Genomic DNA, 24,040 nt, shown 5'->3' with positions numbered 1-24,040 from the left:
TTGGCTACAGTACAGTACAACACCTTATCAAATACCTTCTGGAAGTCCAGATATACTGCATCTACTGGATGTCCATTGTCCACTTGGCTTGTTACATCTTCGAAGAACTCTAGCAAATTAGTCAAACAATATTTACCCTTCATAAAGCCATGCTGACTCTGATGGATTGTGTTTTGACTTTCCAAATGTCCTGTTTTCATTCCCTTAAGAATGGATTTCCCAACAACAGGTATTAAACTAACTGGTCCATAGTTTAGAACTTCAGTGAAGAGTCATTCAGACAAAATATTAGCTCCACTCTCTCTCCACAGAGGCTGTCAGACCTGCTGAGATTGTCCAGCTTTTGCTGTTTTTGTTTCAGAATTCAGCATCCGCAGTAATTTGCTTTGATCTCTGGTCCATTGTTTCCTATTTTCTGCCTCCCTCCCATTTTGAATAAGGACGTTGGGTTAACATTTTTCCAATCAATTGGAACCTTTTCCACATCCAGGGAATTTTGGAATGTTGTAACGAATGGATCCACTGGGCCCAATCTTGAGGCTCCTTCACCACCCGTGGGGGCTGTTTTCCTCTGCAGCTGCTCTCCCTTCCCTGCTGTTTTCGCTAATCAGTTCCACCTCTGTCCGCGCTGCTTCTTGCTCTGAAGCTGCTCTCCCTTCCCCGCTGTTTTCACTCACTCGTTCCACCTCTCTCACTGTTTCTCACTCTCTGAACGGACCTCACAAGAAGCAAGCTGTCCTGACCATCATCTTGGAGTGATTTTGCTCCCTCGAAAGGGGAAGATCGTTGGCTAGAAATCCATGAGCTTTCATCTTCCCCATGGTTTTAACATTTAGCTTTTATTCCCACCCTCAGAATCCCCCCATGGAGCTGATGTTTAAACAAGTCAATAGTGAGCAATTTTAGAGACTGGTGTGACTTGTTTAAGATGATTCTGGTAAACCCTTTATCCATGATGTAAGTCTGGCAAATGGGATTAGGTGGGCAGGTCAGAGCCTTTCATGCACCGGTACAGACTCGAGGGGCCGATGGGCCTTTCCTGCATTGTAGTATTCTGTGATTCTGTGATGATGCCCTTGTAACATTTGCTGTCCTCAAAACTTTGTTCCATTTGGTTTGTGTCATGATTGTTTAAGTTCTTGGTCCTGGAAGGCTAGTTATTAAACACTGTGAATATAATGACCTGGAAACATTTTTGACCAGCAAAGTTTTAATATCCTTGAGCACTAACAGAGTGCTGAGTGAATCTGTCTGTGTCCAGTCCTGTGCCAAATGTATCTGGCCACTAACAGATGCTCCCACTCACTCCACCCTAGTTTCAGTTAACTGTCAACGTTCCCACATAACCTGGTCACTTTCAGTCTCCCGGGATTCCATCCAGATGCTGCATCCACATCTGGTGCATTGTCCTAGAGCCTGGAACACAACTTGGAGCTTATGCCTCACAAGTTAGTTTACTGCCAGCTGCCATGTTGCTACCGTTATTCCATCTTCAAATTTTCCTTTTCAACTGGGACAATTTTCAAAGATATTTGAACTTGGTGTTTCCTTAACCCTGGCATTAACTTAATTACATTATTCAGGCTGGTATTAACATAAAGTCTGCCAAAAATTTGTGTTAACAATAGTATCAAATGCCATGCTCATGGGACAGGGCCTGGTGGTATGATGATGGTGAATGGGAGAGGGGGGGGGGGGTGAGAAGGCCCCAGTTAGGATAGTCACGTGGAACGTGAGGGGGTTAGGAGGTCTGGTCAAGAGGTCAAGGGGGCTTGCGCATCTTAAAAGTTTGAAGGCCGAGTAGCAATGCTGCAGGAGACTCACTTGAGGGTGAAGGACCAGGTGAGACTTTAAAAAGGGTTAGTCAAGTGTTTCTTTCATTCTGGATTTGACGGAAGAGCTCGAGGGATAGCGGTAATGGTCAGCAAAAGAGTACACTTCCAGATGGAGAAGGTGGTGGCAGATCAGGGGGGTAGATATGTGATTGTGACAGGGGCGCTGGAAGAGAGGTTAGTGGCGCTGTAAAGTGTATACGGTCCCAATTGGGACAATGTGGGATTCACAAAGAAGGTGTTTGGATCCATCCCCGACTTGGACACACACAAACTGATAATGGGGGGTGGACTGGAACTTGGTGCAGGAGCCAAGGTTGGACAGGTCAAGGCCGCGCTCGCTGGTCCCGTCAGGGGGGGCGAAGGCATTGGCTGGGCTAATGGTGGAAATGGGAGGGGTGGACCCTTGGAGGTTTCTGCACCCGAGGGAACGGGAGTACTTGTTTTTCTCAGCAGTCCATAAGATATACTCGCGGATCGACTTTTTCGTGGTGGGGAAGGCTTTGCTGGCTGCGGTTAAGGGGTCGGAATACTCGGCAATTGCAGTGTCAGATCATGCCCTGCATTGAGTGGATATGGTGCTGGAGAAGGGGGTAGCGCAGAGGCCGGGGTGGAAATTAGATGTGGGACTTTTGGGGGACCAAGGGTTCTGTGTCAAAATTGTAAAGGTAATTGAGGAAAATGTAGGCTTCAACTGTATGGGTGAGGTGTCGAAGGCAGTTGTCTGGGAGGCTCGAAAGGCAGTGGTGTGGGCTGAGGTGATTTCGTTTAAGGCCAGGGTGGACAAAGAGGAGAGGTTGGAGCGGCAGAGGGTAATAGATGAGATGTTGGAGGTAGATAGGAGTTATGCAGAAGATAGGGACCAAGCGAAGCTGGAAAAGAGGAAGGAACTACAGGCGAGCTTTGACCGACTACCTACCAGGAAGGCGGTACGCCAACTGAGACGAGCAAGGGGTGCAGTTTACGAACATGCTAGCAGGTCAGCTCCGGAGGGAGGCAGCAGTAAGGGAAATTGTTCAGGTGAGGGATGGGGCAGGGAAGTTGGTAGAGCTCCGGATCTGATTAACAAAGTTTTTGAGGAATTTTATGAGAGGTTGTACAGGTCAGAGCCACCTGGGGGAGACCATGAGATGCAGGAATTTCTAGATGGGTTGGAGTAGCCGAGGCTAGGGGAGGGGGACAGGGCTACATTAGAAGGAGCGATAGTGGAGCAGGAGATAAAGGATGCGATTGGGAGGATGCAGTCGGGGAAGGTGGCAGGGCCGGATGGGTTTCCGGTGGAATATTGTAAACAATTTAAGGATAGGTTGGCACCCCTGATGGTGGGGATGTTTGAGGAGGCGATAGGGAAGGGGTGTTGCCACAAACCTTGGGGCAGGCATCGATTTCCCTGTTGCTAAAAAAAGATAAGGATCCGATGGAGTGTGGGTCGTATAGGCCCTTATCACTTCTAAATGTGGACGCAAAAGTGTTGGCGAAGGTACTGGCGGGTAGGCTGGAGGAGTGCCTCCCGAAGGTGATAGGTGAAGATCAGACGGGGTTCATGAGAGGGAGGCAGCTCTTTTCAAACGTTAGAAGGGTTTTGAACGTCGTTATGGCACCGGCAGAGGGGAAGGAAACAGAGGTGGTTGTGGCATTGGACGCTGAGAAGGCGTTTGACCGGGTAGAATGGGGGTACTTGATGGCAGTTCTGGAGCGGTTTGAGATTGGACCAAGATTTGTGAACTGGGTAAAGCTACTATATAAGGAGCCGAGGGCGAGTGTCCGCACAAACAACATCAGCTCGAGATACTTTTCTCTCCACCGTGGGACTAGGCAGGGATGTCCTATGTCCCCCCTGCTGTTTGCACTCGCGATTGAGCTGTTGGCCATCGCATTAAGAAGTTCAGGGGTATGGAAAGGAATAGTGCGGGGAGGGGGGGATAGAGCATAGGGTGTCCTTATATGCCGATGACTTGCTGTTGTACGTGTAGGAACCAAGTGTGTCGATAGGGGCAATATTGGAGCTGCTTCAAGTGTTTGGGTCTTTCTCGGGGTACAAACTAAATCTAGACAAGAGTGAGCATTTTGTGGTGTCTCAGCCAGGGGTGGGGGCAGGGGTGGGGGGGCTGCCATTCCGTTGGGCCGGGACTCACTTTAGGTATCTGTGGGTGCAGGATGCCCGAGAGTGGGGGGGTGGGGGGGGGGGCTCCGCAGGTACAACATTTCTAATTTGATGCGGAGAGTGAAAGCTGATCTGGCAAGGTAGGATGGTCTCCCCTCTGTCACTGGCGGGTCGGGTACAGGCGGTTAAAATGAACGTGTTGCCGCGATTCCTGTTTATTTTTCAATGCCTGCCGATTTTCCTGCCAAAGGCTTTTTTCAGAGAGATTGAGGGAAGGATTACTTTGTTCATATGGGGAGGGAAGGTGGCCAGAGTTATAAAGGTGCTGCTACAAAGGGGAAGGCAGGCAGGGGGTTTGGGCCTTCCGAACCTGGTGTATTACTACTGGGCGGCGAATGTGAAGAAGTTGCGGAGCTGGGTCAGAGGGGTTGATTCCCAGTGGGCCAGAATGGAGGAGAGTTTGTGCAGGGGGTCGGGATCGAAAGCACTGGCAACAGCGCCGCTCCCGATGGCCCCGAAGAAATACTCGGAGTCCGGTAATAATACCTTCATTGAGAATTTGGCGGCAGTTTCGCCAACACTTCGGGTTGGGGGCAGGGTCAAGGGAAATGCCGATTCGGGGGAACCACAGATTTGAGCCAGAGAGGTGGGATGGAAATTTTCGGAAATGGGAGGAGAAGGGGATTAAGACACTGAAAGATTTGTTTCCTAGGGGTCGGTTTGCTGGATTGAAGGAGCTGGAAGCAGGGGGAAATGTTTAGATACATGCAGGTTCGAGATTTTGCTAGAAAGGAGGTAGCTTTCCGGTGGAGCCGGCCTCCACATTGCTGGAGGAGGAGCTGACGACAGGGGGACTGGAGAAGGGGGCAGTGTCAGCGGTTTACGGAGCTATTTTAGAAGAGGAGAAGGCACCACTGGAAGGGATCAAAGCAAAGTGGGAGAAAGAGTTGGAAGAGGATATGGAGGAGGGGTTCTGGTGTGAGGTGCTCCGGAGAGTGAATGCCTTCACCTCGTGCGCGAGGTTGGGGTTGATACTGCTGAAGGTGGTATACACCTCACGAGGTCGAGGATGTGCCGATTCTTTGTAGGAGTAGAAGATGTGTGTGAACGTTGCGGGGGGGGGGGGGGGCCGCTAATCACGTTCATATGTTTTGGTCCTGTCCAAAGCTAGAGGATTACTGGAAGGAGGTTTTTAGGGTAATTTCTAAAGTGGTGTCGGACCAGCCAGGGTTGGAAACGGCTGCAGAGGCAGATATTGTAGCCTTCGCCTCGTTGATCGCCCGAAGGCGGATCCTGATAGGTTGGAGAGCAACCTCTCCACCCAGTGCCCTGGCATGGCGGAGGGACCTGTTGGAATTCTTGACTCTTGAGAAGGTTAAGTTTGAACTGAGGGGAAGCTCGGAGGGGTTCTACAATTCATGGGCGTTATTCATTATGCACTTTCAAGAACTGGATAACATCGAACATTAGTTGAGGCGTATGGGTGGGAGGGTTGGGGGGAGGGGGGCTGTGTGTGTTAATGGCGACTATGGGTGATCCCTAATTCCTTTTTGTCATTTGTTTGTGTGAACATGCGGGCTAATGTTTGGGGGTTGGTGGGAGGATGGGATCATTGTTATTGATTTGGGGATTGACATATTTGTTACTGATTATTGTTTATTGTTGGTGGGTGTAAATTTGGGGAAAAATGTGAAAAAGGAGGAGAATAAAAAGTATTTTTAAAAAAACAATAGTATTAAATTTGCAGCTACTACGATAGATGACTGGTTCAATAACATGTTACTTACAAAACTGGGACGTGATACACCTTGATGTCTCTATGATAGATATGACATTGTTGAGGGTAATGTGCTATTATTTTGTCATTGCTGCAGGGTAATCCTGGGTCGGGTGGTGTAAAAGGTGATCGAGGTGATCGAGGTCCCCTAGGACTGCCTGTAAGTTACATCTCCTGCTGCAAACACCAGACCACGGTTCTGGCATGTAGTTGTCATTTCAGGGCATGAGAGTGTGTATAACATATACTTCAAATCAGATTAACCCTCAAAGAGCTAATAATGTAGAAAGCATCTAACTATAATATGTGTGTGAATGCACGTCAGACTCGAGTTTCTAAGGTTAGGTAACTCAAAGTCATGTACAGCAAGGTGACCAGATCCAGAGATCAACATCTGACCACCCAGGCTTCCTTCGAAACGTTTGAACTCAACACCCTGTGGAGGAAACTGGAATAGTCCTTTACATTCTGCAGAAACATAGCCCCCATCCATCAACCTGAGAGATGTCTTAGTCATGCAAACCACGGATAATTCCACAGCACCCACGCCTACCCTTGCAACAAAACTAGAGTGGGGAAAATAAAACTTTCACTTTTCACAGAGAGAATGGAAGACAGTCGGATTGGAGAAAAGAGGTGGAAGGGCAAAGGTCCGAGCCTGGGATATGGAAACCAAGTCGCCAGTTCTAAGTCTTGCCCCCAGAGGGCTCCACTGACGGAACCACTGTGTTTAAAAGTGCGAATGCCAACTGAAACTTTGTGAATTCGTGTCCTCGACATACATAAGAATGAATTTGGCACCTGTGTCCGATTTGGGTCTGAGAGAGGAAACAGGACAAACTGGGAAAACATTGTCACTTTTGCAATGTCCACCTGTTCAATGTTTGGACCAACAAGAACTGCTCTGAATTCAATTGGCCAAATATTATCCAGCTGTGCGTGCATGCCCTCAATTATGTTTAGGCCGTCTATCTTGATAAAAGATTAGATAAATTGACAAACTGAACAAAGAAACCACATGGCACTGAATCCTGAAATTATGGAGTAGGGATAGTTTCTTTAACTCCCATTGACCAAATTTCCATTGGTGGAGTGGGCAATCAAAATTTAAATGACTAACTTTTCCCCAATAATTTGCAGCTATCTGTAAAGTGTCATTTCAATTGCGTAAGAACACAGAACTAGGTGTAGATGGAGGCCATTCAGCCCCTAGATCCTGCGGTGCTATTCATTAAGATCGCGAATGATCTCCCACCTCAACTCCACCATCCCATACTCGCCCCATACTGAATTTCCTAAGTGCTCAGAAAGCTATTGAACCCAGTCTCCGATGACCGAGCACCCACTGCTCAGAATTCCAAAGATGGACTTCCTTCTGAAAGACAAAATTTCTCCTTAACGCGATTTTAAATTGTTGAGCCTCGAACCTGCGTCCATGACCCCCTCATTTGCGACTCTGCAGCCATTGGAAAGAGCTGTGGAAACCTCCAAAAGAATTTTGTACATTATAATGAGATCGCTTCTCATTCTGCTGAACTCCATGATGGACAGACCCATTCTACTCCATCTACCTAATATCAATCTCAGTAACTGGAGAAAGATCTCTCCTCATTACAAGACTGTCAATAGAACTATGAAATAGGTGAGTGAAAATACAAGCATAAATTCAACTTAAGCAGCATTGAAACAACGAGAGGTTCGTCAGAACGAACTAAGTATTGAATGCTGAAATGTTATAGCCTGACCTCAAGACCCAAGTGTTATGATAACCATTTTCTTTCCACATTAAATATTTTATTGTCCATTAAAGGAATAATATAATGGACAGAAAACGTTGCTGTATCATCCACATCGGCACAATTCATCGCTAGTCCAATCCACATGTATCATAATTCAGTTTCAACCACATGCCATGCGGGTCATACTCTCTACCAATTGTAGAGATTTACCATTCAGATTTTCACAACTAGAACTTGGACTAGTTTCAGAACGTTCCCACTGCCAGGTAGAAATGTAAAGCAGGTAACTCTAAACTGTGACATTGGTTCTATTACCAAGTACACTACAAAGAATTAGAAATCTTCATAGCCAACGAGCTTGAAATACTCAACTGTATGGTTTGTTTTTCTAAGGGCATTCTTGTGTGCTGACAGATATGTCAAGTCCTCATCTCTTTCAACGTTATGTCATCACCTTTCATTGAGTTGTGCCAACACATGTCCCTTTTCACTGCTACACTCATATCTTCCCCACTGTTCTTTCCACTTCTAACACTTCATACACCGTCCAGGGTGCTTCTGGCTTTGACGGACAGCCTGGACCAGTGGTGAGTTCTGTACATCCATTCTCCTCGATCGTTCATGCCTGCTCACTGCTGTTGGACTGCATTATGATTTTAATATTGCTGGATTACATGCCTGCTCAGTGGATCGTTTCCATTCTAAATGAAGCATGGGAAATATGCCAATGCATGCAACTGCTTATTTAACCTTTTGGTCAAACATTTATATTAGGAACTGCTTAAGTAACGTGACTGTTCACTGGGTACAAATATTTTAGCCACAGTGTTGTAATTCTGGTAAATTAACAAATGTGGGAGGTCAAAATTTAGCCCCTTACTGTTTTTTTAAAACAGGGTGTTCTTCTGAACAGTACCCAATTTTGGTTCTATGTTTGATATTTTCAAATGTCCTACATTTACATGTACCAAAGCAATCTGTGGTGTATCATAAATTTATTCTGTCTTAGTAGATCTGAAGCATTTGATGTTGACGTGTATCTTGGGCCCATGACCGTAGAGCTATACTGACCAAAGCACACCCTTAAATTACAGGGGAACATGTCTTCACACTGAATAATTCGGTACAATGATTATTGAATCATTGGAGTGAAATTCCAATTCAGTGGAAATAAAATTGGGCAGCTGACTCCCTGCCACTTGTTTTGTATAATTGCCCGAATTGAATTTCACCGCTATCACGATTTGTTTACATTGCTAGAATGCCTCATCTCTGGGAACCCTCCACCCATGCTTAAATTTCTTCAATTGACACCTGTTTGTACAATCTCTGCTTGCTAAATTATAGAATGAATATTCTCTTCCCATGGGGACACAGTCCATTTACGTCAGGTAGCATCGTTGACAATTAGAGGAGCCAAATCTTAGGGACCCCCAATTGTGTGGATAGTACTGCAGGGGGTAAACCAGCTAAAACTGTGAAACTTAGCAGAACAAGCCGCTCCGACCAGGACTAGTCCACCCATTAGGTACAAGATCAAAGCAGCTCCCAGTGAATGATCCAACTCTCGGGAGCAGGGCCAGCTCAATACATCAACCTTCCTGGGGTACTGAGGTTCTCGGTCAGTATATCTACTGTAGGCCGTTGCTTTGGATTCAAACTTTCACCATCAACTGCATCATCTTAGAGCTACCTCGATTCCAAAGAGACCCCACCTTCTTCCCCTAGTCTCCATCGAAAGAGGAAAGTCACAAGCTCCATAAGCAACTGTGGCTTTGAGCCCCCTCCAGGTTATCACCAAGTAACCGCCCACTGGATACACCCACCATAAATAAACCAACAGTTCCAGATGCAGAACTTCAGCAGTAATTTGTTTTCTGTCTGAACGTCAGCCCTGGAACGCATATCTGTCTCATATCCAGCCTCCAGCAGTGTCTGTCAATAGTTGGACACATAATCTCATCACTTTGGGGTAAACAATTCCGTTCAGCAGGGTGGATGTGCCTAACAAAGCGATTTACACTGTGCCAGGCACCTTGGATCTGGACATCCCCCGACAATCACACAGTTTTACATAAGTAACGGTTGATTATAGTTTGAATCATTGCCTTCGAAGAATGTGTTGTTAACCCAGGGATGCAGAAAGTCTGCAATGCAGTTAGTACCTCCCTTCCTGAGGATGACTAGATTTTAAGTGGATTCCACTTTTTCAACTGATAAATCCTCTGACATTATTTGTTTAAGCAAAAAATAAATAGTTTATAACAATGCATAGGGTTGCCCATGGAGCTGTAAATTCTATATCCATTTCCCCATGAAGTTCTACAGTAAGTTTGTCAACATTAATTTATTTGCTAAGACAGTGAAATGATGTTATTATCTCTGCCTGTCTTGTCAGACTGTTAATTGGACCTGCGCAACTTTGACGAAATCCGTTCATTGCCGCACTCTGACCATTTAAATTTACCTGTGATACCCGGGGAAATTAACCTAATTTTCACACAGGAAATTAATATAGAAAAGAGGGCCATGAAAAACCCTACTGTTCCCACCCAAAAAAAGCCAATTTATATCTCGTTGCTAATGTCAGTGACTTTCCTTTCAATCATTCACCTAAATCACAGAGAAAACATGTATCAGATTATACGATTTATATTTGTCTCATTATGAAGAAGAACGTCATGTCGTGGAATGGATGTGTAGGATAGAGTCTCCCCTGATAGCGCATTCCTGAATCCAGCCCTGCCATCTCTGATGGGGGAGGGGGGAGAGAGACACAATACAGAGAGAAGAAAATTGGAGGGCAGGTTACCTCGAGCCATTTTCGTCCTTCCACCTGTACAACACACTGATAATTGGCTTGCACAATGGAAATCACTGAGTCCTATTCACACCGGTGGAGTAAACCCAGGATTATGTCACCAACAGAAATGCCCCAGTCCTACTAAGAGAGTGCTACTTAATTTTCTTTAGGCTGAGCAATTGGTCCGTGTACTGTTCTCTGAATGAGCAAAGTGCTCTTCCGCTCTAACGTTGGGCCTTCTTCGTATATGGTATTGTTGTCTACGGTATTGTATACAGTATTGTTTACAGTGTTGTATACAGTATTGTTTACAGTATTGTATACAGTATTGCTGCTAGATAATGGGAGGAGATAGTCTGATGTTCTTCAATATATTCATTTCTATGTAGGGTGTGCCAGGGCCAGCAGGACCGAAAGGAGAAAGGGTAAGAGTGAGACAAAATGTGGGACGATGAGCTAAAATGATTTAATTTTGAGTTTATATGAATGCTGTTTAGAAACAGGTAGCAGCAAATAGTCTCCTGAAAGTGTCTACAGGCGTTTGGTAATCATCTGAGCATCAAACCAAATTCACCAAGGTTCTTGTGTAGTCTCCTGTGAACATGTTACCGGTAACTCTGCTGGACTGGAGCACAAGGTCTTCATTCTTCACTTGAGTATTTGTGGCCATATTCTGGCTTGGCTCTGAACAGATTGGTTGAGTTTGGTGATGTTGTTGATTTCACTACAGCCCTTCATTCATCAGAAAGGTAAAGAGAGCGAAAAAGAGAACGCTTTGCACAGCCAAACGTGATGGTTCGATCTCGCTCCCTCTTTCTCTCCTTCCTCTTTCGTTCTCCTCGCTTTCTCTACTCTCTGCTTCCTTCTCTCTATTCTCTCTCCCCTCCAGCCCCCTCTTTGTCTTTGCCCGCCCTCTCTCACCTCGCTTTCTATACATCATCTCTCTGCACGAATGGAAATGTGAAAGTGCCTTGTTTCCATAAATAATGGTGGAGAGCAGGCTTGACCAACCTTTCGGGAGCCCGGGGGGGCACATTTCAAACATTCTCTCATTTTAGGGGCTGACGAGCAAGTTTCAGAAAGACAAAGTTTGGCACAAGTTAAACCTGATTTTTTTAAATTCAAACCTGATAAATGAAAAACAACTTGCTGAGCAAAAAGACGCTAAGTATTTAGAGTGTAATATGGTGAGAGTGTGTGTTCCCAGCTCACTCCTAGTCTCGGGGATCTCACCCTCACCCACTGAGAGTGGCTGTGTGTGTGTGTGGGTGAATGAGAACCCTGATTCTGGGAATAAGCCAGACATATGGACACACTCTGCCCCTGCACACACAGTACCCCCCCCTCCCCAATCATGCACACTCCTCTCACACTCACTCCATGCACCCGCACACAGTCTCCACTCACTCACTTATTCAGATGCCAATGGGTCCCGCTCTGACTGTCTCACGTCCTACTCCTGGGTGCCACTCTGGACACCTGAGCCACACTTCAGCCAGCCCGGGCCCCAGCTCGAACTCACCCAGGCCCCAGCTCGAGCTCATCCAGGCCCCAGCTCGAACTCACCCGGGCCCCAGCTCGAGCTAACACGGGCCCCAGCTTGAGCTCACCCAGGCCCCAGCTCGAACTCACCCAGGCCCCAGCTCGAACTCACCCAGGCCCCAGCTCGAGCTAACTCGGGCCCCAGCTCGAACTCACCCAGGCCCCAGCTCGAACTCACCCAGGCCCCAGCTCGAGCTAACTCGGGCCCCAGCTCGAGCTAACTCGGGCCCCAGCTCGAGCTCACCCAGGCCCCAGCTCGAACTCACCCAGGCCCCAGCTCGAGCTCACCCGGACCCCAGCTCGAACTCACCCAGGCCCCAGCTCGAGCTAACTCGGGGCCCCAGCTCGAGCTCACCCAGGCCCCAGCTCGAACTCACCCAGGCCCCAGCTCGAACTCACCTCGGCCCCAACTCGAGCTAACTCGGGCCCCAGCTCGAGCTCACCCAGGCCCCAGCTCGAACTCACCCAGGCCCCAGCTCGAACTCACCCAGGCCCCAGCTTGAGCTCACCCAGGCCCCAACTCGAGCTAACTTGGGCCCCAGCTCGAGCTCACGCAGTCCCCAGCTCGAACTCACCCAGGCCCCAGCTCGAGCTCACCCAGGCCCCAGCTCGAACTCACCCAGGCCTCAGCTCGAGCTCACCCAGGCCCCAGCTCGAACTCACCCAGGCCCCAGCTCGAGCTCACCCAGGCCCCAGCTCGAACTCACCCAGGCCCCAGCTCGAGCTCACGCAGGCCCCAGCTCGAACTCACCCAGGCCCCAGCGCGAACTCACCCAGGCCCCAGCTCGAGCTCACCCAGGCCCCAGCTCGAACTCACCCAGGCCCCAGCTCGAACTCACCCAGGCCCCAGCTCGAACTCACCCAGGCCCCAGCTCGAACTCACCCGGGCCCCAGCTCGAACTCACCCGGGCCCCAGCTCGAACTCACCCGGGCCCCAGCTCGAACTCACCCGGGCCCCAGCTCAAACTCACCTGGGCCCCACTCAAACTCACCTGGGCCCCACGCAAACTTGCCTGGGCCCCCCTTGAACTCGCCTGGGCCCCCCCTTGAACTCGCCTGGGCCCCCCCTTGAACTCGCCTGGGGCCCCCCTCGAACTCGCCTGGGCTCCCCTCAAACTCACCTGAGCTCTGCACCAGCCCACCTGGGCTCGAACTCGCCTGAGCCACACTCCGGGGCACCTTTGCTCCCTGGCCACAATCCCCAGGCCCTAAACGCATCATTACTGGTGTTCGCTGCTGCTCCACTCGAAGATTGTTTCTTTCCCACATTTGCTGCTGATAGACTCGCTAGTTTGACCGGCATTTTGAAAACGGGCTCCACGGGCCGTGTGGAGGGACTTTGAGGCTGCGTCCAGCCTGTGGCCGTACGTTGGGACCATCCCAATCAGCAACCTGGGTGGAAATTGCAGCTGGAATTGCAATGGTTTCCAAAGAAGTTATTGCTGAAGTTTCTGCTCAAGCTCATTTACATCGTCACAAATGTCAAATTGTACATGAAGCAGCAAAATCAGCGCGATAGGATGTAATTGCTTCAGGAAAATATTCTTCGATGTGTTTAAGATTGGGAGCTTGGTGCAGTTTGATGTATACATTTTGGAAATTGGCTTACGGCCCCAAAAAATAAGTTTTGAAGAAATTCTAGTCCTCTGCCTGTGAGTAACCTAATTTTAAATACCTGAAAATGACCAAAAGAAGTATACTGAACCATTTAGTCGCTTCATTAGTAAAGCATTCTTTAATATTTAAAATCTTTTAACAGGTTCTATTTAGTGCCTTTGCGATAACAAACGATTGGTTCAGTTTGAAAATCCTCCTGAATTGGCCACAAATGACAGAAAGTCACCAAGCTAATTAGTTCAATATGTGGGCTGGACCACTTCCAGTGCAATGTTTTTAAACCAGTAAAAAAGATCACGGAAATTAAATTCCATTTAATTTGCACCAAAATTTCCTCAATCTATTACACGGCTTTGGTCAATCAGTCGAATTGCTCTGGGGGAAATCAGCAAAAACTCTGGGTTGATGTGTTCTTAAAGACTGTCAAAAACATTAGTGATATGAGTTGAGGATGGTTTTGAGTGTGTGGAGATGTTACCTGCACTTGGCCATGAGCGAGTGGATAATGGACAAGGAAGAGACTGCAGCTGTGTGGGTGCTAGGGGATGTATATCAGTACCAGATACTTGACTTACCTTGGCCATCTTTGTGAGGTCCTTGAGCTTTTTCTGTTCTGTGTGGCTTTGCTTGGTGTGATGGTGATCGCATTGAGCTGTTATACAGCAATAAGAGTGGGTGATGAATAATATTTCCGTGGTCGAAGCAGGCAGGCTTAGTAACTGACTAGATTTGGGGTTTGAAGGAATTTGAACTTTGGGAGTGAGCGAGATGGTCATCATGTTGAGTGAATATTATCAACAGTTTTTTTTCAATAATGAGGTGATACCCAGGGATTTTGGGAAATGGGGTGACAGTACTGTACCTGAAAGAAGCTGAACATTGGGTCTGGAGTTGAGTCAGGGGTGAGTTGATAAGAGTGGGTGAAGGAATCCGGTAACAGGTTTCGCGGAGGGGATGGGCATGGGATTGTAGAGTTTGGAAAGAAGGAAGTATCCTGTGTAATTTCACATTATGAATATTTAACTGGGGACACAGAAGACAGTTGCCCGGTTCACTGTCGCCAATTTCAGCATCATGCAATCATCAACCAACCTGACTGATAACACATGCCAAGGGAGTTTTTGGTACAAAGATCTGTGGGAATTTAAATCAACATTTTGCCTAATATTCACCATTCATTCCCCACTGTTTTTTAAAGCACAATTGTGATAGTTAAGAAAGATATAATTACAGTTTTAAAAGTTCTGAAGTTTTGCTGAAAGTTGGATACAACTGGTTAAAGTTATTTTCATCTTTTCCAGTGCTATATGTATATGTTTTTTAACCAACTTGCACGGTGGCACAATGGTTAGCACTGCTGCTTCACAGCACCAAGGACCTGGGTCCAATTCCAGCCTCTGGTCACTGTCTGTGTGGAGTTTGCACGTTCTCCCCGTGTCTGCATGTGTTTCCTCCAGGGGCTCCGGTTTCTTCCCACAGTCCAAAGATGTGTGTGATAGGTGGATTTTCCATGCTAAATTGCCCCTTAGTCTCCAGAGATGTGCAAGTTAGGTGGGGGATGCAGCCTAGGTAGGGTGCTCTTTCAGAGGGTTGGTGCTGACTCAATGGGCCGAATGGTCTCCTTCTGCACTGTAGGGATTCTATGAACTGTCTTTGTGCAGTTGCTGCTCTGCACTTCCCTTCCCACGTTTACTGTCTTTCTGAAGATGTAAACGTCGGCTGGGATAGAGTTCTACATACCTGGCAACTTCACTGACCCAAATCTAACTGACCATCCTTGACATGAGCTGAGACAAGGGGTCATTGTAAACGCACACACTGGACAGGAAACCTGCAGCATCCCAGTCCACGGTAACACAGTGGTTAGCACTATGGCTTCAGAGTGCCAGGGTCCCAGGTTCGATTCCCGGCTTGGGTCATTGTCTGTGGGGAGTCTGCACGTTCTCCCCGTTTCTGTGTGGGTTTCCTCCGGGTGCTCTGGTTTCCTCCCACAGTCCTGAAAGACGTGCTTTTTAGGTCATTTGGACATTCTGAATTCTCCCTCCGTGTACCCGAACAGGCGCTGGAATATAGCGACTAGGGGCTTTTCGCAGCAACTTCATTGCAATGTAAGCCAAATTGTGACAATAAAAGATTACTATTATTAGCTACAGTGGAGAGTGAAATCAGGCAAGAGTGTAAAACTAGAGTTGCTCCAAATCCCAATAAATGGATTACGTTAAAACTAACGACAATATGTCAAAGTGGAATTTCTTTGCGGAGACCATCACACACATAAATGTGTACATTTACACACTCAAAACACGCACACTCATTTGCTCACTTACTTTCTAGCAAGAACCATTGAATAATGATTTTGAATGGAAACTCTGGCATACTTTTTCCTTTACCTATTCCTGGCACATAAACCACTGCCACATCACTGCACAAAGAGAGGAGAAAGGTCACGTGGTTCTGCTCAATCTGTCTCGGTTCCATTTATATTATTCCATTTATCAATTGAGCCATTTCGGAGCTAAAATGTTTATTTGTTAATGAAATGCGTGTATCTTGTAATTGGGAATGCAGATATGTTTGTACTGCTGCAAAATGCATCCTGCCTTCTTCCAAATGAGGCAGCAGAGCCATTGGTATTTTTACACTCATTGTGACTTTAATAACGGGTTTAGCACCAATAATGTATTGAGCAAAATCATTGTTTAAATTGATCTGTTTGCAATATTTATCTAACTGTGTTGGTATTTGTTTCAGGGGGATAAAGGAGATCCTGGATATGCCGGGCCAATTGGACCACGGGGATTACCTGTAAGGAAGCTGGTTAATATTTTGTGCTTTGAGACTAACATAGTCAGTGAGAATGGAGTGTGTGTGGTTGATGCCACTAAGGTGTAAAATTGTGCTGGTTGGAAATCCTCACCCAAACACTCCTTACTCTCACCGTGTGTGTTGGATTGAAGTTAGATTTAGTTTTTGTCATGTGTTGCAAGTACTGTTTATTCTTCCAGATGAGACTGGAATCCACGGGGAGATAGGTGTGAATTTCAGTAAGGTGCACAGTTCCGTACCAGACAGGTGGAGCAAACTGAAAGCTATTTGGTGTTGGGTTCTGTGTTTACCATACTCAGTGAGTTGAAGACAATCCCCCAACCCCCCGGTTCTGAAATTCATTATTTTACTTTATATTTATTTATTTATTTTATCCCAGTCCGGAAGTAATTTTCTTGCCTTTACATCCCTGCCAGAATATACCAATAACAAAGTATAGGACGAGCACATCTTTGGGCAAACCCTAGATACACCTGTAACTTGGGCATTGTGGGCCATTTCGTTACAAATCAAGACAGTGTGACGTTGTAGCGACAGTGTGACGTTGTGGTAACAGTGTGACGTTGTAACGACAGAGTGACGTTGTAGCGACAGTGTGACGTTGTGACTGTGATGTTGTGGTAACAGTGTGACGTTGTGGTAACAGTGTGACGTTGTAACGACAGTGTGACGTTGTGGTAACAGTGTGACGTTGTGGTAACAGTGTGATGTTGTAACGACAGTGTGACGTTGTGGCGACAGTGTGACATTGTGGTAACAGTGTGATGTAACGACAGTGTGACGTTGTAGCGACAGTGTGACGTTGTGGTAACAGTGTGACGTTGTGGTAACAGTGTGACGTTGTAACGACAGTGTGACGTTGTGACAGTGTGATGCTGTGGTAACAGTGTGAACAGTGTGACGTTGTGATAACAGTGTGACGTTGTAACGACAGTGTGACGTTGTGGCGACAGTGTGACGTTGGGGCGACAGTGTGACATTGTGGTAACAGTGTGATGTTGTAACGACAGTGTGACGTTGTAGCGGCAGTGTGACGTTGTGGTAACAGTGTGACGTTGTGGTAACAGTGTGACGTTGTAACGACAGTGTGACGTTGTGACAGTGTGATGCTGTGGTAACAGTGTGAACAGTGTGACGTTGTGGTAACAGTGTGACGTTGTAACGACAGTGTGACGTTGTGACAGTGTGATGCTGTGGTAACAGTGTGAACAGTGTGACGTTGTGGTGACAGTGTGACGTTGTGGTGACAGTGTGCCGTTGTGGTGACAGTGTGATGCTGTGGTGACAGTGAACAGTGTGACGTTGTGGCAACAGTGTTTTGTGGCGACAGTGTGACATTGTAGCGACAGTGATGTTGTGGTGACAGTGTGACATTGTAGCGACAGTATGACGTAGCGACATTGTGAACAGTGACGTTGTAGCGACAGTGTGAACAGTGTGATGTAGCGACAGTGTGATCAGTGCGACGTTGTAGTGACAGTCTGACGTTGTGGCAACAGTGCGACGTTGTGGCGACATTGTAGCGACAGTGTGATGTAGCGACAGTGGCGTTGTGGTGACAGTGTGACATTGTAGCAACAGTGTGAACGGTGTGACGTTGTAGGGACTGTGACGTTGTGGTGACAGTGTGATGTTGTGGCAACAGTGTGGCGTTGTAGCGACTGTGTGGCGTTGTAGCGACTGTGGCATTTTGGCAACAGTGTGTCGTTGTGGCAACAGTGTGACGTGGTAACAGTGTGACATTGTGGTGACAGTGTGATGTTGTGGTAACAGTGTGGCGTTGTAGCGACTGTGTGGCATTGTAGCAACTGTGTGGCGTTGTGGTAACAGTGTGGTGTTGTGGTAACAGTGTGACGTTGTGGTGACAGTGTGGCATTGTAGCGACTGTGTGGCATTGTGGCAACAGTGTGACGTGGTAACAGTGTGACATTGTGGTGACAGTGTGATGTTGTGGTAACAGTGTGGCATTGTAGCGACTGTGTGGCGTTGTGGTAACAGTGTGGTGTTGTGGTAACAGTGTGACGTTGTGGTGACAGTGTGATGTTGTGGTAACAGTGTGACGTTGTGGTAACAGTGTGACGTTGTAGCAACAGTGTGGCATTGTGGTGACAGTGTGACGTTGTGGTGACAGTGTGACGTTGTAGCAACAGTGTGGCATTGTGGTAACAGTGTGACGTTGTGGTGACAGTGTGATACTGTGGTGACAGTGAACAGTGTGACGTTGTGGCAACAGTGTTTTGTGGCGACAGTGTGACGTTGTAGCGACAGTGTGACGTTGTAGCGACAGTGTGATGTTGTGGCGACAGTGTGACATTGTAGCGACAGTGTGAACAGTGACGTTGTAGCGACAGTGTGACGTTGTAGCGACAGTGTGATGTTATGGCGACAGTGTGACATTGTAGCGACAGTGTGAACAGTGTGACGTTGTAGTAACAGTGTGACATTGTGGTAACAGTGTGATGTTGTAACGACAGAGTGACGTTGTAGCGACAGTGTGACATTGTGGTAACAGTGTGATGTTGTAACGACAGAGTGACGTTGTAGTGACAGTGTGACATTGTGGTAACAGTGTGATGTTGTAACGACAGAGTGACGTTGTAGCGACAGTGTGACGTTGTGACTGTGATGCTGTGGTAACAGTGTGACGTTATGGTAACAGAGTGACGTTGTAGCGACAGTGTGACGTTGTGACTGTGATGCTGTGGTAACAGTGTGACGTTGTGGTAACAGTGTGACGTTGTGGTAACAGTGTGACGTTGTAACGACAGTGTGACGTTGTGGCGACAGTGTGACATTGTGGTAACAGTGTGATGTTGTAACGACAGTGTGACGTTGTAGCGACAGTGTGACGTTGTGGTAACAGTGTGACGTTGTGGTAACAGTGTGACATTGTAATGACAGTGTGACATTGTGACAGTGTGATGCTGTGGTAACAGTGTGAACAGTGTGACGTTGTGGTGACAGTGTGACGTTGAGGTGACAATGTGCCGTTGTGGCAACAGTGTGGCATTGTGTTGACAGTGTGATGCTGTGGTGACAGTGAACAGTGTGACGTTGTGGCAACAGTGTTTTGTGGCGACAGTGTGACATTGTAGCGACAGTGATGTTGTGGTGACAGTGTGACATTGTAGCGACAGTATGACGTAGCGACATTGTGAACAGTGACGTTGTAGCGACAGTGTGAACAGTGTGATGTAGCGACAGTGTGAACAGTGCGACGTTGTAGCGACAGTCTGACGTTGTGGCGACAGTGCGACGTTGTGGCGACATTGTAGCGACAGTGTGATATAGCGACAGTGGCGTTGTGGTGACAGTGTGACATTGTAGCAACAGTGTGAACGGTGTGACGTTGTAGGGACTGTGACGTTGTGGTGACAGTGTGATGTTGTGGCAACAGTGTGGCGTTGTAGAGACTGTGTGGCGTTATAGCGACTGTGGCATTTTGGCAACAGTGTGTCATTGTGGCAACAGTGTGACGTGGTAACAGTGTGACATTGTGGTGACAGTGTGATGTTGTGGTAACGGTGTGGCGTTGTAGCGACTGCGTGGCGTTGTAGCAACTGTGTGGCGTTGTGGTAATAGTGTGGTGTTGTGGTAACAGTGTGACATTGTGGTGACAGTGTGGCATTGTAGCGACTGTGTGGCATTGTGGCAACAGTGTGACGTGGTAACAGTGTGACATTGTGGTGACAGTGTGATGTTGTGGTAACAGTGTGGCATTGTAGCGACTGTGTGGCGTTGTGGTAACAGTGTGGTGTTGTAACAGTGTGACGTTGTGGTGACAGTGTGATGTTGTGGTAACAGTGTGACGTTGTGGTTAACAGTGTGACGTTGTAGCAACAGTGTGGCATTGTGGTGACAGTGTGACGTTGTGGTGACAGTGTGACGTTGTAGCAACAGTGTGGCATTGTGGTAACAGTGTGACGTTGTGGTGACAGAGTGATACTGTGGTGACAGTGAACAGTGTGACGTTGTGGCAACAGTGTTTTGTGGCAACAGTGTGACGTTGTAGCGACAGTGTGACGTTGTAGCGACAGTGTGATGTTGTGGCGGCAGTGTGACATTGTAGCGACAGTGTGAAAAGTGACGTTGTAGCGACAGTGTGACGTAGCGACAGTGTGATGTTATGGCAACAGTGTGACATTGTAGTGACAGTGTGAACAGTGTGATGTTGTAGCGACAGTGTGAACAGTGACGTTGTAGCGACAGTGTGACGTTGTAGCGACAGTGTGATGTTGTGGCGACAGTGTGACATTGTATCGATAGTGTGAACAGTGACGTAGCGACAGTGTGAACAGTGTGATGTAGCGACAGTGTGAGCAGTGCGACGTTGTAGCGACAGTCTGACGTTGTGGCGACAGTGTGACGTTGTGGCAACATTGTGACATTGTAGCGACAGTGTGAACAGTGTGATGTTGTAGCGATAGTGTGAATAGTGTGACGTTGTAGCGACAGTGTGAACAGTGACGTTGTGACAGTGTTGACATTGTAGCGACTGTGTGGCGTTGTGGTGGTCGTGTGAACAGTGTGACGTTATAGCAACAGTGTGAGCAATGTGACGTAGCGACAGTGTGGCGTTGTGGTGACAGTGTGACATTGTAGCGACAGTGTGAACGGTGTGACGTTGTAGGGACTGTGACGTTGTGGTGACAGTGTGATGTTGTGGCAACAGTGTGGCATTGTAGCGACTGTGTGGCGTTGTAGCGACTGTGTGGCGTTATGGCAACAGTGTGGCGTTGTGGCAACAGTGTGATGTTGTGGTGACAGTGTGATGTTGTGGCGACAGTGTGATGTTGTGGCGACAGTGTGATGTTGTGGCAACAGTGTGGCATTGTAGCGACTGTGTGGCGTTGTGGTAACAGTGTGACGTTGTGGTGACAGTGTGATGTTGTGGCAACAGTGTGGTGTTGTAGCGACTGTGTGGCGTTGTGGTAACAGTGTGACGGTGTGGCGACACTGTGACATTGTGGCAACGTTGTGGCGACAGTGTGACGTTGTGGCGACAGTGTGACATTGTGGCAACGTTGTGGTGACAGTGTGGCATTGTGGCAAAAGTGTGAACGGTGTGGCGTCATAGCGACAGTGTGGCGTCGTAGCAAAAGCGGGACGTAGCGACAGCTTGACGTCGTGGTGTCGGGGCGACAGTGTGGCATCGTGGTGACAGCGTGGTGTCGTGACAGCATAGCGTTGGGGCGACAGCGTGATGTCGCGGCGACAGCGTCGTGTCGTGGAGACAGTGTGACATTGTAGCGACAGTGTGATGTTGCGGCGACAGTGTGACATTGTGGTGACAGTGCCATTTTTTTGCCATCTCCCCATAACCTCTGATCTCCTTAAGAACACCTGATTTGTGCTTGAGATGCTGTTACCAACAGGGCTACAGAGTGAGAGCTGAAAGATTGAATTAGACAGAATAGTTATTTGTTGGAACACAAGAACTGGGCTTGGGAGTAGATCTTTTGACTCTGCTTTACAGGAAAGATCTGACTCCTGACAGACCCATGCAGAAACTCTGGCTGTATGTCTTCAAAAGGTCTTTTCAACTGGCTTGTTTCAGCTCCCCTTTGTTCTCAGACAAGTGAGAACTGCTTTAAATATTGTTAATGTCTTTCAACCAACCTACAGTGAGATCAAGCTGCCTTACTTATGGTCTCCGCTTCAACCAGATCAGAATTGAACTGAAAATTGCTCTACCCAGCAATGCCATTGGGGGCGGGTTTAGCTCAGTTGGCTGGAAAGCTGGTTTGTGATGCAGAGTGAGGCCAGCGAGGCCAGCAATGTGGGTTCAATCCCTGTACTGGTGAGGTTATTCATGAAGGCCCTGCTTTCTCAACTTTTCCCCTCGCCTGAGGTGTGGCGATCCTCAGGTTAAACCACCACGAGTCCGCTCTCCCCTTCAAAAGAGGAAAGCAAACTATGGTCATCTGGGACTATGGCAACTTTACTTTTGGGCGACACAGTGGTTAGTACTACTGCCTCAGAGCACCAGGGTCCCGGGTTCAATTTTGGCCTCAGGTGACTGTGTGGAGTTTGCACTTTCTCCCCATGTCTGCGTGGGTTTCCTCCGGGTGTTCTGGTTTCCTCCCACAGCCGAAAGATGCGCTGGTAAGGTGGATTGGCCATGCTAAATTGCCCCTCAGTGTCTAAAGAGGTTGGGTGAGGTTACTGGGTTACAGGGATAGTGGGATAGGGTGGAGGCATAGGTTTAAGTAGCGCACTCTTTCCAAGGGCCGGTGCAGACTCGATGGACCGAATGGCCTCCTTCTGCACTGTAAATTCTATGATTATCTATGATCTCACCAAGCTGAAAACTAATTAACTCCCCAGGGAATTCCCTTAATCAAAACAAAATTGCATTAGCCAAACATTTTACGATGGATAATTGCACCTCTGGCTCCCAAAGCCTTATTGTCTCTCAACCTAAGAATCTTTTAAAATATGATTTCAGCAGCCAAACACACAATAACCCAGAACTTTAACCCTTACTGCACCAAATACCAAAATACAATACATCTCAAATTCCTACATTCATCACACGTGCCAGCAGGAAATTAGAGCCTTCAGTTTTCTGACTGGCAAACTTTGTTTCCTGCATGAATTTGAGGTCAGCAGATGCTGCTTCTTGCCGTCTTGGAGACTGCACATTACTTTGCTCATATTGCGTGCTGATATCAAAGCTGGAAACGGGAGGCAGGCGAAGGCTGGAAGAGGTGGATGGGATAGTTCCTTTGGCACTAGTATGGCACCTGCACCTTCAACCCCGTGAGGTTACAGCAAAGACGGCAGCTTCCTGCCTACACCCAGTGCTGATTCGTGCAAGATTGTGTGTGTTCAGCTGGCCCAGCCCCCAGTGCAAATCCCTTCCGTGCCCTCCACTGAACTTAGACTTCAGAAAGGATGAATCCAGGGCAAATGTCGTCTTGGCCACCTCGGCCAAGTTGGTGCTGGTCACAAAGAGCAAAATACTGCAGATGCTGGAATCGTGAAACGAAAACAGAAAATGCTGGAAATACTCAACAGCAATATCTGCAAAGAGAGAAATCTTCAACATTTCGAGTCATGACCCTTCATCAGATCAGCTCTAAGCAATTAGATCATAGTAACCAAATCAGAAACCACACCAATGTTGTCTTTTGCAGGGTTCACTGGGACCAAAGGGTGAAAAGGGAAGTCGGGTAAGAACGATTGGTCACCTGCATGTCTCACTTCATTCTACAATCACTTTCATTTGCATGATATCTTCCAAGTTAAGGTTAAATCTCGGGGCTGTATTTTCCTCTGGGTATTACTTTTGATAGAAAGCAGAAATCTGTGCAAGAGGAGCAGGGTGTTAAACAAACTATAGGAGGCCATCTGCTTTCTGCTAAAATATTCACAGTGGAAATGATTAGGGAAGAAACCTTTCGAGCTTATCTAGGGCAGGTCAGTCAACAAGGCTTGACAGAATTGCATTTAGATAATGGGCTGAATAGTGAGCCTTGAACTCTGGAAGATTACTCGGACTTGTGAACAATACAGAATGTGTGTGGTGGCCATTGCCGAGTGTCTCAGTCTGACAGGAGAAGAGAGGTTTCAGAATGAAGCGGCCATAATTTGCAGGACACATTACCCAGATGTTGTGAGAATGGAAGGCAACCTGGATGGTGAGGCTTAGAGTTTGTAGAGAGACAATGACTAAGTTGGGGGGGCTCTTGGTTTACAAAATCCTGGAGGCTAGTTTCCCATCTGCACAGCATAATGAAGATCACTATTGACCCTCAACATTTACTCAAGGGGTCTTCAAAGCAGCCAGAGAAGCCG

At 47.5% G+C, this 24,040-nt stretch overlaps 1 protein-coding gene across 1 annotated transcript in view; it reads left to right on the top strand.

The window, feature by feature from the left end:
- The window catches only part of col13a1 (collagen, type XIII, alpha 1), a 140,568-nt gene that overhangs the window by 108,415 nt on the left and 8,113 nt on the right, over positions 1-24,040 (top strand). The window contains exons 33-37 of the mRNA XM_072491402.1: positions 5,811-5,873; positions 8,004-8,039; positions 10,645-10,680; positions 16,166-16,219; positions 23,380-23,415. Of these exons, the coding sequence (XP_072347503.1) occupies positions 5,811-5,873; positions 8,004-8,039; positions 10,645-10,680; positions 16,166-16,219; positions 23,380-23,415 (225 nt within the window). The remainder of the gene's footprint in view (positions 1-5,810; positions 5,874-8,003; positions 8,040-10,644; positions 10,681-16,165; positions 16,220-23,379; positions 23,416-24,040) is intronic.

This window comes from Scyliorhinus torazame, chromosome 28 (assembly GCF_047496885.1).
Source record: "Scyliorhinus torazame isolate Kashiwa2021f chromosome 28, sScyTor2.1, whole genome shotgun sequence".
Lineage (NCBI taxonomy): Eukaryota > Metazoa > Chordata > Chondrichthyes > Carcharhiniformes > Scyliorhinidae > Scyliorhinus > Scyliorhinus torazame.
Note: the sequence above shows the minus strand (reverse complement) of the source record. Positions and strands in the feature narration are given on the sequence as shown.